The 14174-nt window shown below is 38.5% G+C and overlaps 1 protein-coding gene across 4 annotated transcripts in view; it reads right to left on the bottom strand.

Annotated features, from left to right (window-relative positions):
- KCNQ5 (potassium voltage-gated channel subfamily Q member 5) overlaps nt 1-14174 on the bottom strand; it is a 497952-nt gene that overhangs the window by 75218 nt on the left and 408560 nt on the right. For all 4 annotated transcript variants that reach the window (XM_084889231.1, XM_084889228.1, XM_084889229.1 and 1 more), the window contains 2 exons: nt 11854-11949; nt 1207-1301 (listed from right to left, as the gene is read on the bottom strand). In XM_084889231.1, the coding sequence (XP_084745357.1) occupies nt 1207-1301; nt 11854-11949 (191 nt within the window). The remainder of the gene's footprint in view (nt 1-1206; nt 1302-11853; nt 11950-14174) is intronic.

Here is a 14174-nt window from a genome sequence, read left to right as displayed (position 1 = left end):
TCCCAGGGGACACCTCATGAAGGCTTCCCCAGCCATTTCTCTCTCAGATCAGGAAAAAAGGAGTTTAAGAGTCATAGTAGTTGGTTGCCTTGAATCCTATGAAGTTACTTGGATGAAGGTTTTGTTGGATTATGAAGGGAAATGGCTGATGCTCTAAAATACTAGCTCAGATAAGCAGTTTGATAATGTTTGAACAACCTGAGGAACTGACCGCTGTAACCAAGCTGGGTGACTCACAGAAAGCCTTTCCCTGGACTGACTGACTTTGGTTGTTTCGGTGAAGAGTTATTTAATAATTAGATGGTGATTATGATTTAATATGCGCTCTGCCAGTGGAACTGGAGTCCAGGATTTCAGGACTAAAGATTGTGTTTGAAAATTAAACTTCACTGTGGTAACCATCAGGACTGTTCATAAGTTTTCAGGTTCTCCTCTCTTTCCAGGCGCGTGGTAGGACTGCACTCCCTGTCCTCCTGGAGTTTAGGCATGGCCAGGTGACTTGCTTTGGCCAATGAAATGTGAATATAAGTAATATTATTTAAAACTTTTGAATGCTAATTCCAAATTTTAATTTGTTTGGTCCCATTGCTTCATTGTAAACTGTAATTCTATTAGGATTCCAACTCTTCTCTTATTTTGCTATTAATGTTAGTTTGATTTGCAAGTGAAAGCTGGAGAGCCAAGGGGATCTAGATGAGAAATGACTTCGAGGAACTTCAATGTGCAAAGATATATTGCTTTCAAAGCACTCCCTGTTTGGGGTCAGGTGATGGATGGAGTTTAAACAACCATTATTTTTCAAAACTAGTGGTGCTTACCTTTAGAATTCTCGTGGGTTTTATAAAATGAGATATTAGAAAATAATACCATGAAATAGTAGAAATAAATCTCTATAAAGTTTAAATTCTTTTAATCTTTAAAACGCATCAATGGACGGTGAGGAATGATACTGGGTCAATTGAGTTTTGTGTCTGAGTTGTTACTAAAAAGGTTTGAAAGAGAAGCAGAGAATAAGACAGGCCCCAAATTGACACTGAGTGTGCGCGTGCATATGTATGTATTTGCATGTATGTGTTTGTATGTATGTGTGTGTATGTGTGTGTTTGTGTGAGTGTTTGTGTGTGTGTGTGTGTATGTGTGTGTATGGTTTGTTTTGCAAATTTGAAGAGACTCGACTACAGCACCAGCTGTCATACTGATACCTACTTGGTGGGGCTGCAGGTGTGCAGGGCCTTCAAATGCGGCTTCCAGGTGGCAATGGAAACAGATTTTTCATCAGCTGCATAACTACGCCAAACACACTGCATGCAATGTACGTGGGGACATAAAAAAGAAAAAGAAAAGAGAGAAGAAGATAGAATGAAATAAAGGGCTATTATTAAGTTAATACACATGAAGGATCTTTAGCCCTGAATAATATCCAAAGGGGTGACGACTTGCTTGGCATTTTCAGCTGGCTGTTACACATATTTTGCCACGTCTGTAGGATTGCTTTTCAAAATAACTCACACCAAAGAACAGGCATACTAAGAAGTCTACCATGAAGTAACTTTTGAATTAGTTAGGGAAAACTATGACATTATCTGAGGTGAACTACCTGAGCGTGAACATGCATTGCAGGACTCCCACAGCACATCTTTAGTCACTACTTGATAAGATGGAGACAAACGACTACTAGAAACTCACAATGCAATTAGTAAACTAGGTAGTAAATGAATGACCACCAGAGTATGTTAAAATGATTTAGTGAAATTTCATGAAGTTGAATTTAGCACTAATAATGCTAAAAATGAAGACAGTGCTAAACAAGATAGAGGACAATGTATTCTCTAGGAATGTAACTGGAAGGCACTTAAGGATTTAATGTCATGGTCTAAGAATACATTTGCAGCTCCTTGATATAAACACAACTCTGTCTACTTCATATAACTTAGGGGTGGGGGAACCTTTTTTCTGCCAAGGGCCAGTTGGATATCTAGAACATCGTTTGCAGGCCATACAAAATTATCAAACTTAAAAATTAGCCTGCTATATTTGATCAAACATTTAATTAACTCACCTCTAATGCCTTGGCAGGGCCAGATCAAATGATTTTGTGGGCCTCAGATGGCCCTCGGGCTGGGTGTTCCCCACCCTGATATAATTATACCTGACATATATAATATGAAATATTTCCATGTAAAATCCTTGCTGAGTATGAATTAAGACCCCCTATTTTACAGATAAGAAAATAAAGGCTCAGATAAAATAAGATGTTTACAGAGGTTGGTAGGGTTGACATTATCTCCAGTGACTGGCTCTTGCTTTTAGAATCCCACACGATCCTTTGCTGACTGCTTGATGACCGTTGGCAAAGCTTCCCTCTGAAACTGACAATTGCCTGAACGTACTGTCCATATAGACTTTTGCACATTTCTTTCTTTGCAATAAATCTGAAGACATGTCTAATGACCAAGTCAAAAATCCTGAGAGAAAACTTTCCATTATAATTCATAAATCAAAGCCTTCTATTTTATGTAGCAAATTTGTTTAAACAAGTCATATTCCTACTCTATAACCACCATTCATGATTGTAAAAACTACAATGAAGAAAACAGCTATCTAATAATGTTCCTTTTCCTGAGTATCATTAAAGCAATGTGTGCTAAATAAAAAGTTAAAAATCAACACAACTACTTTGGAAAGTTGTCTGGGCTATTATCTAGCAAAGCTGAACACATACAGACCCTCTGACATAGCTACACACTTCTTCTTTTTTAAAAAAAAAATATTTTATTGATTTACAGAGAGGAAGAGAGAGGGATAGAGAGTTAGAAACATCGATGAGAGAGAATCATCGATCAGTTGCCTCTGCACACCCCCTATCGGGGATGTGCTCACAACCAAGGTCCATGCCCTTGACCGGAATCGAACCTGGGACCCTTCAGTCCACAGGCCAACGCTCTATCCACTGAGCCAAACCGGTTTCGGCTACACACTTCTTTATATGTACTCAACAGGTATGTTTATACATGTTAATTAATATACGTGCTATCCCGCTGAAAACATTACACTTCATAGACCTGCTCAAACACCTATCAACAGTAGAATAAAGAGATACGCTGTGAATATTAACATAATGGAATAGTACACAGTTGGAGTACTCTAGCACTACATTCAAGAATATGGATGACCTTTACATGAATAATGGTGAATGAGAGAAACAAGACACAAAAGAGTACATGCTGTGTGATTCCATTTCCATAAAGTACAAAAACCAAACTCCTCAAGAAAACCAATTTTAAAAGGCAGCACAGTGGGTACCCTTGGGAACAGTGATTGAGAAAGGGTACAGAAAGGTCATATTCTGTTTCATTAACTGGGTGCTGCTTACACACACAGGAGTGCTCAGTTCTTTTAGGATATGTGCTCTTTTCAGAATGCACATTATACTTCAGTAAAATGTTCAAGAAGTGATATTAAAAACTAAAATATATGAGACCTGAGGGTTTTTTAATATTATTAAGGAAGGTTTAAGTAATTGAAGCAGGGTTCCTTGCCTAGAGTCTTGCTTCCATGGCTCATGTTGATTTATCCTAAAATCTGTAAAAACATATGCTAAGCATCATGGCATCTTATAGAGAACAAAGCAATTATTGTTGTGACAATGTTAGTTTTTGCAATTATTGCACAAACACGATTTACACAGTGGTCTAAAGGAATCAATGAAAACCCATGGATTTATTATTACGGCTTCCTCTGTAGTGAAGCCCAGAGAACCTCCCATACCACGACGGCCTAGATGGCTGCTTTAATTAAACAATCTTCATACAAGGCACCATATATACATACTTTGAAAGCAAAACTCATGTAAAACTGGAAGTACACAGCAGGTCTGTACATGATCAGATACCAGTGGGAAAAAAAAAAACCCACAACTATACAACAAAAAAATGGGACCAAGACATCATCTGCCAATGTTATAAAGAACTAGGGACAAAAGAGGCCACTCTCAGAAAATTGAAAATTTTCCTAACAATGCAACCTGGCTTCTTGCCTTTTTCTATCAAATTGATCTAAATGGCTAAGCTCTTATTCATTTCATTACTCTTTTCCTAACATGTCTTCTTAAATGGGAGGCACAAAAAGAATAAGTGGTATCTATCTCAGGGTTGATATTAGTGACAAAGTCTAAGTGGAAAGTGAAACTCTATTACTCTTATACTCTAATAACTTTGTTCTGTCCTTAGCTCTCTCTCTTCTAGTAGCACAACCATAAGATCAAGTAGCTGATGCTTCCAGATTTTAAGCCAAAACCACAAAGTGGTTGGAAAGAATAAAATTATGACCCAAAGGGATTTAACTTACATGGCATATATACTCCAAAGGACAAATCAAGATGGAGCCAAATGAAAGCCAAGTTCACCATCTTTCAGGTGACTCTGGTGCTCTAGGCAGCCAAACAAATTCAAAATTTTGACTATAATTATAATTACAATGTCAGTATAATTAAGCTTTTAGGGAGTATTCACTTTGTGTTGTCTGGAGTATTACAACTATGGCACATTTGACCCTTTCTAAAATTTTTAATTTCAGCTGACCATCCAAAGGTATAATGTACATGGGACTAATTTTTTTTTCACGGTACATAATTTAGGAAGTCAGAGATATAAAAGATTCAAGATGAAAAACAATAATCCCTTTCTCTACCTTACTTCTCACTAATTTTTGTTCCTTAGAGGTAACTGTCTTCAATTCTTATAGTTGTTGCTTCTATTTTTAAAAATATATTTTTATTGTTTTCAGAGAGAAGAGGGAGAGTTAAAAACATCAATGATAAAAATCATTGATCAGCTGCCTCCTGCATACCCCTTACTGGGAACTGAGCTAGCAACCCAGGCATGTGCCCTGACCAGGAATCAAACATTGACCTCCTGGTTCCTAGGTCAATACTCAACCACTGAGCCACACCAGCCAGGCTTCTATTTTTAAGAATCCTAATTTCCAAGCATTGTTCTCATATGTATATTTCTTGATTTTTGAGTTTCAGCCGCTAACAATTAACTTCTGACCATGAAAATAATGACATCCCACCTTCACACCCTCTTCTCTTCCTCTCATTCTAACAACAAGTTTTAGTTGTTACTATTTAGTGTTTGCTTTATTATAACCCTGTAACTTTTGTTTCTAGCTCAGCAATGTGACATAGCATGACTTTTTCTTTCATGTTGCTTTTATGTGCCTATTATGAATACATTCCTGAGTTCTCCAAAAGAACTCTAAAATTCCATGGTTAAATATGTCATGAAAAGAACAAGAGAATTCTCAAGAAGAGCTAAATGAATGAAGGCAAGCAATTTATCAGATATAGAGGTCAGAGTAATGATTATAAGGATGCTCAATGATAAAGAAAAGGAAATCACAAAAAAGAACTGGTCAGAAATGAAGAATGGAATATCTGAAATAAAGAATACACTGGGGAAGATGGCATAATGGGGGGGGGGAAGGGAGATCTGTAATACTATCAACAATAAAAGATATATTATAAAAAGAATACACTGTAAGGAATAAACAGTAGGCTGGATGAAGCAGGGGACTGAATTAAAGATTTGGAAGATAAGTAGGAAAAAACACCTAATTATGCCTGGCCAGTGTGGCACAGTGGTTGAGCAATGATCTATGAACCAGGAGGTCATGGTTCAATTCCTGGTCAGGGCATATGCCCAGGTTGCAGGCTTGATCCCCAGTGCGGGGCATGCAGGAAGTGTCCTATCAATGATTCTCTTTCATCATTGATGTTTCTCTCTCTCTATCTCCCTTTCCCTTCTTGGAAATCAATAAAAATATATTAAAAATAAAAAGACACCTAATCAGAGCAGCAACAAGAAAAAAGAGGGATAGTTTAAGAAACCTCTGAGACAACATGAAGCATAACAACATCTGCCTAATAGAGGTACCAGAAAAAGAATAGAGAGCAAGAGATTGAGAACTTATTTGAAGAACTTCCCTAACTCAGTGAAGGAAAAAGACACACAAGTTCAGGAAACGCAGAGAGTCTCAAACAAAAGGCCCACATGAATACACAACATAATTAAAATGATGGTAAAGACAAAGAGAGAATCTTCAAAGCTGTTAAAAAAACACAAAACCCAATTAGTTACCTATGTTCATTGTAGCATTATTCACACATGGAAACAACCTAAGTGTCCATCAATAGATGAATGGGAATATATATAGGAAGGTAAAGTTTTGAGGTCTTGCATGTCTAAAAATGTCTGTATCTTACTCATACATTCAATGAATAGTTTGGCTGAGTATAGAATTCTATGTTGGAAAGAATTATCTCCATAATTTTAAAAGTATTGTTTCACTGTCTTTTAATGCTAGCAGTATTCATGAGAAATTAAACACAATCTTGATTGTTGAACCTTCATGACCAGAAAGCACTTAGAATTCACTGTTTTTGCAAGTCTAATTTCACTATGATGTTCTCAGTGTGGAGTTTTCTTATCACAGGGCTGGGCACTTGGTGAGCCCTCTTATTGTGGCCACTCAGTTTCAGAGAATCCTATATAGCCGAAACTGGTTTGGCTCAGTGGTAAAGCGTTGGTCTCGGACTGAAGGGTCCCAGGTTCGATTCTGGTCAGGGGCGTACGTTGGTTGCGGGTACATCCCCAGTAGGGGGTGTGCAAGAGGCAGCTAGTCGATGTTTCTCTCTCATCGATGTTTCTAGCTCTCCCCCTTCCTCTCTGTAAAAAAAAAAAAAAAAAAAAAAAAAGAAAAAATCAATAAAATACATTAAAAAACAGAGAATCCTATATAATAAAAGTCTAATATGCTTAGTGTCCAACCAATTGGTTAACTGTTCAGTTGACCACTACACCAGTTGCTATGACATGCATTGGCCACCAAGGGGCAGGGCTCCGACTGGTAGGTTAGCTTGCTGCTGGTCTGGTGGACCGAGACTGGGTGAGAGGGCTGGATAAGCCCTGGAGCCCTCTCACAGTCCCTCCCCAGCTGGCTGTTCCCCATTGGTCCCGATTGGGAATGGGCGAGATGGCTCCAATTGGCCCCGACCACAGGCCAGGCTGAGGGACCCCACCCATGCATGAATTTGTGCACTAGGCCTCTAGTAATAATATAATATCCTCCCCTTAGTTTTCCTGTACTCTTTTTGAGATACTCATGTTACTTGGATGTACCCCTGGAAGGGTCATCCAGTTTTCCTTTCTATCTTATTTTTCCATCTCTGTTTTTGTTCTATTTCCCAGGAGATTTTCACAACTTTATCTCTTCTTGCTTTCTTTTAATTCTCATGTCACATTTTTCACGACTATGAATTGTTTTTTCTAAATCTGTTCTTATTTATGACTGAAGCACTAAAAAGATGTATGAGCTCTGTATAAGTGGTTTGAGTTTATTGGCCTCACTCTAAGGTAACTGGTTGTAAACTCAGTTATTTACTAGTAAAATAAAGCCACACTTTCTAGATGGATAGATAGATGGATTTTTCTTTCTTTTTCTTTTTGGGCCAGCTAGCTTCTCCATAGCAGCATCTTCTAATCTCTTCCTTTCAAGAAAATAAGCCCATCTTTCAGTATTATTTCACAAACTTTCTCTTAATTTCCCCATTTCGGTTTTCATTAAAGCATCTTGGTTCCACCTGAACTGGCCCAATCTCTCCAGAAGTGAACCTGTAACATAGGACTTTGAAGTACCTTTAAATGCTAATCTCAGGGCTTCCATAGTCTCTATATATAAAAGGCTAATATACTAAATGTCCAACATCTGCTATGACATGCACTGACCACCAGAGGGAAGACACTCAATGCAGGAGCTACCGAGCTGCAGTGACTTGGTAGTGGTGGTTCTGGGGTGATGCACCCTGAAACCAGAGAGGAGGGAGCCTGATTCCTCATGGGGCTGCGCAATTCCACCTTCGGCCATGGGTTATGTTGTTGCTGGGGCACTGTCAGTCTTGAATCTGGTTTACTGCACACTTGTGTTTGTGTTCCACACTCTGTATTACAGCAACTCTGTAGAGTGCCCTCTCCCATTCCAGGACCCCTTCAGGGATATCGAAGAGCCAGTTTCAGCCCAATCCCTTGCAGGCCAGGACGAGGGACCCCATCTGCCAGAGGGATCCCACTCACTGTTCAGACACTGGGGAGGGATTGCAGGAGGTTGGCTCCAGGGCGTGTCTGGCCCATCTTGCCCAGTCCTGACCCCTTACACCCCCCCCCCCGCCATCTTCTAATTAATTTTCTTTCAAATGTGCGTGAATCCATGCACCAGGTCACTAGTAAATATATATATGAGGATGCAACTGCTGCTCTTTGAAAGGAGTAATGGATTCAAGTTCAGACACCAAGGATTTGAGTCCTAGCTCTTCCTAGGCTTGTCCTTAAGATCAAGTGACTTAATATATAGAAACATTCTGCCAACTAAAAAGCACTTCACAAGTCTTAGGTATTATTAAAAGTTGTGACATTTGGGCAGGTATTCAAAATGTTGGTGAGGGCTAATTTCTTTTCCCAGACTTCTCCATTTGAAATAAAACGTTAATTTAAATGAATCATGCAAAAATATTGACACAGCTAAATTTGCTGCAAGCTGCTGGGGTGGTTTTCAAACTTTCCCCTAAAACCCTGAAATGCTGGTTAATTTAGTTGCCTTGCCATCCAAATGACAAAGCAATTTGGGCATTTCAGTGCCCTTTTAGGAAGATAGTTGCTCTGGGTTAACATTAATGAGATTGCTCTCGATCTTGATGCCTTGTGTGCTCAGCAAACCAAGGCAGGTTTATTGTGCAAGAAAATAAATGGGTCAGCAAATGATGCTTGCTTTTCAATTTAGTGCATCCTTGAAACTAAATTTCTATAATATATAACCAAGGTTTAAAGCCCTGAATTCTAGCTAAGGGTCATCAAGAAAGAACAGTGAATATATTTAATTATATTATTATTCTTATGACTAATAAGTTAATTAGTAGCATTTGGATGGGGAAACAATTGCTTCTTTAAATTAGTAGATTTTACTTTGATTAATGAAACTATGATTATATTCTAAAGGTTCTCTTGAGTATTTCAAGTCTTTTTTTTCTTTCCCTTTTAATCCTCACCTGAGGATATGTTTCCATTGATTCTAGAAAGAGAGAAAGGGAGAGGGTGGAGGGGACAGAGGGAGAGATTGAGATTGAGGTGGGGGAGGAAAGATTGAGGTTGAAGAGGGGAGAGAGAGAGACAGAGAGAGAGAGACAGAGAGAGAGAGAGAGAAGAAGAAGAAGAAGAAGAAGAAGAAGAAGAAGAAGAAGAAGAAGAAGAAGAAGAAGAAGAAGAAGAAGAAGAAGAAGAAGGAGAAGAAGAAGAAGAAGAAGAAGAAGAAGAAAAAAGAGACATAGATTTGTTGGATAGAGCCTGCAACCAAGGTACATGCCCTTGACCAGAATTGAACCTGGGACCCTTCAGTCCAAGCAATAACACTCTATCCACTGAGCCAAACTGGCTGGGTATAGAGTTTTTGTTGTTGTTGTTCAGAACAACACATGAGCTAAAGTTTTAGGTAAAAGAAATATTAGAGGTTTCACACTATTGCTATCTAACATTTGTATAAGTTTAATTATTGATCATAATATTTACATATCAGAATTCCATAAAATTAACTTCTAGATCTCCAGGAAAAACTGTTCAGTCAGCCTCTTTTCCACTTAAGAGGAAGGCCTTGCTTTGCTATTGCTATGGAGATATAAATGTCTTTGGTCCAATGATTTGCTGCAGGAATGATAGTCTATTTTCAAGTTCAATTGGAAATAGTTTTTGCACAATTTAGTAGTTGATAGTGATAAGTTAGATTAGGAAAGGCCTTATGCAATATGATGGCCAATAGCCACATATGGCTATCGAACACTTGAAATGTGGCTAGTGTCTCTGAGGAATTGACTTTCTAAACTTAAACAGCCACATACAGCCTGTGGTCACTGCACTGGGCAGCACAAATCTATATCATCACAAGGAATACATGCATAGAAATTCCTCAGAGGGCTGACTTTCTAACAGAATAGTAAATATTCTAAGATTTTTTTTTTGATATAGAGTCCCCTTTTAACATCCAGAAGTATCAAAGACCTATACACAGAAGTGGCTGATTAATAAAATATATACTACGTACAAAGCTAATAAATAGTAAGGGTTTTAAATAAATTTGGACTGTATTCATGAGAAAGCAGTCTAGATATGTGTAAGATATATCTTTGGTTCCATACATAGCTAGGGCTTGTTGCCTGGATGGATGCAAGGAGCCTATGGAATAACTTCTAAATTCACTGATTGGAAAACATTGTTCTGAAATTAAAAATAAGAAATAGATGCAAGGGTAATGAAAAGATAAAAACAGTAAGGAGGCAAGTTCTTTTGAAGTATGGAAACACCTTCACAACCAGTGTAGAAGAATCAAATGATGGAAGGCTATCAGTGCTGGAGGGCAGCTGTGTGCACACGAGAGTCTGTGACACCTCTTTCATCATTTGGTTTCAGATCTTAAACTCCTACCACTTAGGGATCTTTTCCTTCAAGCATACAAAGTTTACTTTATCTTTAGTGCTCTTTTAAAACCTAGACATTTAAAAAAATTAGAGACTCTCAGTGGTTCATATCAGAAGTCATGCCCAATGGCCAATTTCCTTCCCGATAGTTGCAGAATAGCTTGATTTAAAAATTAATATCCTCATTTAATTATTAGATATAAAACAGATCTCTTTCATAATATAACTGAGCCTCACTCACCCACTTTTTCCTTTTGCTCCATTTCTGTTGGAGGTACTTCATATCATGGCCACAGGCAAAGGCTAAGGGTAGGGTCGGGTAATGGTTCCCCAACCCCACAACCCACCCACTTAAACCTACAATCTAAATGAAAACAATGTGCTTGTTACCCCAGCATGAAGACAGTCTCCTAGCACCTCAGGTCACCCACCCCGAACCCCTGCAGTTAGAAGTTCTGGATCTCCCACTGGCTGGCAAGGAGGGAGGAAACTAGATTGTATAATCATTGTGTCCATAATTCAATACCAAATCCATCCTGTGGATCTATAAAAAGTATATTTTGTGACTCTTAAACAACTTGGTTCTAGGACAGTGCTACACCTCAAAGATATGGATGGCAAAGGAGGAGAGTTTCTTTTAGTACTGAAGCAAATCCTGAGTTATACACAGGAAAAAAAAAGTTAAACTATATAGTTATGAGTTAGCCTTCAAATAATATGCTAATGATTTCACATTCTCAAACACTCATGTATTCCATAATCTCACCAGCTCTTAAAAATAAGATAACTGTTTCAAGTAATTGCTCTAGATGGCATTAAAAGTGATCCCACAGGTACTAAACCCTGATATTCTAAACAAATACGTTGTTCTGCAGATCAGTGGCATCCATTCAGCTGGAGAAAGTACTTGTAATGCAGGGAACAAGTCCATGTTCTGCTCCATCAGTTAATGATCAATTATATTTTGCCAAGTAATTCATAAGACATATTAGGTTATTCCAGGAGCAGCACAGCTGCTAACCTCTACATGGCCTTGCTGGCACGGCTAATTAACCCGAACAACACATGGACCATTTACTGAAAATATTTTTCTGTTTGGGATGCGGGGGGGGGGGGGGGGGGGGGGGGAAGGGGGGACTTGCTCAAATCTAAGCCTATACGTTAAATTCCAGCTTCATTTCACACACACACACACACACACACACACACACACACACACACACACACACACCAAAACAGTAGCTTGAAGGCAATGGAGCACAGAGATTGGAAAATGACCCAGAAAGCACTTATGAAGACAGATGTTGCCATCTACCTATTACATTGACATTTACCTGAATGAGGTTGGCAGCTGGGTTCCTTCTTTTCTCAAAGTGTTTCTGGCGGTGCTGTTCTTGTACTTTTAATGCAAAACCCGAGCCAAGAATGCCCTGGAACAAAACACACAAATAGTACTCAAGTTTTTCTCTCTCCCAAAGCACTGTTAAAAATTACAAAAATTAAAAAAAAAACTTCTAAAAAGACACAGTATGTATGCAGGCTGTCCAGAAATATTAAAACAAACTTAACAAAACAAACACTATTCACTTCTATTATAATACCAGTGGCCAATGGCGAGTTTTTGGGCAAAACTGACTAGAAATATAATAACTTCTGTCCTTTAGTAAACCAACCAGGCACGGCCAGTTATTGTCTCTTATGATATGGTAGAGGCACCCCAATTACAAATAAAAATCACCATTTAAAAATGTCTTTTGTGTGCCCTCTCTAACACTTCTTTCTGCCTAGGCTGAAGGGTCCTACCCAGTGGTGGAATATGGACAGAGGTGGATATAAAACTTGGAAGCATTAAAGTCTTGCTGCTGTGGACATGGGAATGCTTCTAGCACTTTGATGAAATAACTGAATTTTCTATTTTCTATTTGTGAAGTGGGGGAGGGGAGGAGAGTGTTTAAAAACTGTCCCAGTTTAGTTCTCATAATGCTATAATTCTGCATCTACCAAAATAAAGTGAGAGGGGAGGACAGCTTTTCAGATGAGATAAACGAACGCTCAGTTTTTAAGACATGGAGAGTTTTCCATTTTGCCTGTTTGTACAATAAAGTCAAGAGCATGGTTATTCTTGCAAAGCACATTCCTGTTTCTCTGAGTTTTAATCTCACCCTTTTGGCATTCTTACCTTTTTGGTTTTGGCTCACCTATTCAGATTTTGGGGTTAGTAAGATTAGTATGTCCCTCTTATGTTTGTGTTAATTTTTTGGCCTGGCTTGCTTCCTTCTGTGTGTCATCTTGATCTGCCAAAGTTCTGGCTCTTTGAAATGCTCCCCTCTTCTCAGTTTGCTTTGGTCTAACACTGTGGACTCAAGATGCTGTGTGTCAGCCTCATGCTGGCTTGCCGAGCTTGCTAAATTCAGTCTCCGGGCTTTGTAAGTCTCCAATTTATTGCCATGGGACATGGAGCATCACTGCTTTCAAGTCTGTGCATTTTACTTGCTAGCTATAAATTATTAGCTTTTTATTAAACTTCAAGGAGTCTAACCCTTTGGTGAGAGATGGGTATCAGATAAACGCTAAGTCAGTATTCACCACAGATAAGGAATGGTTGTTTTTCTTTTCTTTATTTCTTTAAAGAAGCTCAAAGATGGTATCGGCTGCTTGGGAGGTGGTGGGTTTCTCTTCTTTAGGAGGTGGCAAGTCTCAGCGGGATGAAACTTGGCTAAGATATGTTTGGACTCTAGATAACCTTGACCCTTCCTTCTTATCTTGAGAAGCCACAATTCTGAGTATATCTGTGACAATAACCAGATAATAAGAACCGTGATTATAGTGGTCCCCCCAGTTATTCATGGGGATATGTTCCAAGACCCCCAGTAGATACCTAAAACCACAGACAGTACCCAAGCCTATATGTACTATGTTTTTTTTCCCTATTCACACATACCTACGATAAAGTTTAATTTATAAATTAGGCACAGTAAGAGATTAACAGCAACAGTGATAAAATAAGACAATTGTAACGATATACTGCAACCTAAGTTACGTGAGTGTGGTCTTTCACTCTCTGTCTGATAACTGATTTGATAACAGAGATGACTAAGTGACTAATGCGTGGGATAGGGTTTACAGCATGGGTATGCTGGACGAAATCCCAGGCGGGACGAAGCACGAGGACAGGAGATTTCATTACACTGCTCAGAACGGCATGCAATTTAAAACTTATGACTTGTTTATTTCTGGAATTTTCCATTTAATGTTTTCCAATCAAGATTGACCACTGGTAACTGAAACCACAGAAAGTGAAACCTTAGATAAGGGGGGACTACTGCATGTTTAAAATAGAGTTACATAATACTATTAATGAGCAATGATCAACTCTATTATTAGCTAGGGTAAATGACTGTCATAAAATTAGAAATTACGTCATAGGTTCTGTTTTCCATTTCTTTCTCAGAGACTGTCTCTTGCTAAGATCTTCATCTCATACTGCTCTGGTTGCACAAACTAAACTTGATAAAAACCGGGACTGTATAGTCTTAGTCTTGTTTTTAGATTTAAACATTCCCTTCTTTTAAAGGTTATAAAAATGGCCCTCCATTTTCAAATCCAGATAGACTACAGTATTCCTAACTCTTAATTTTTTTCTGCTATTTAAGAT

This window comes from Pipistrellus hanaki (genome assembly GCF_964339955.1).
Source record: "Pipistrellus hanaki genome assembly, chromosome: 7".
Taxonomy (NCBI): domain Eukaryota; kingdom Metazoa; phylum Chordata; class Mammalia; order Chiroptera; family Vespertilionidae; genus Pipistrellus; species Pipistrellus hanaki.
Note: the sequence above shows the minus strand (reverse complement) of the source record. Positions and strands in the feature narration are given on the sequence as shown.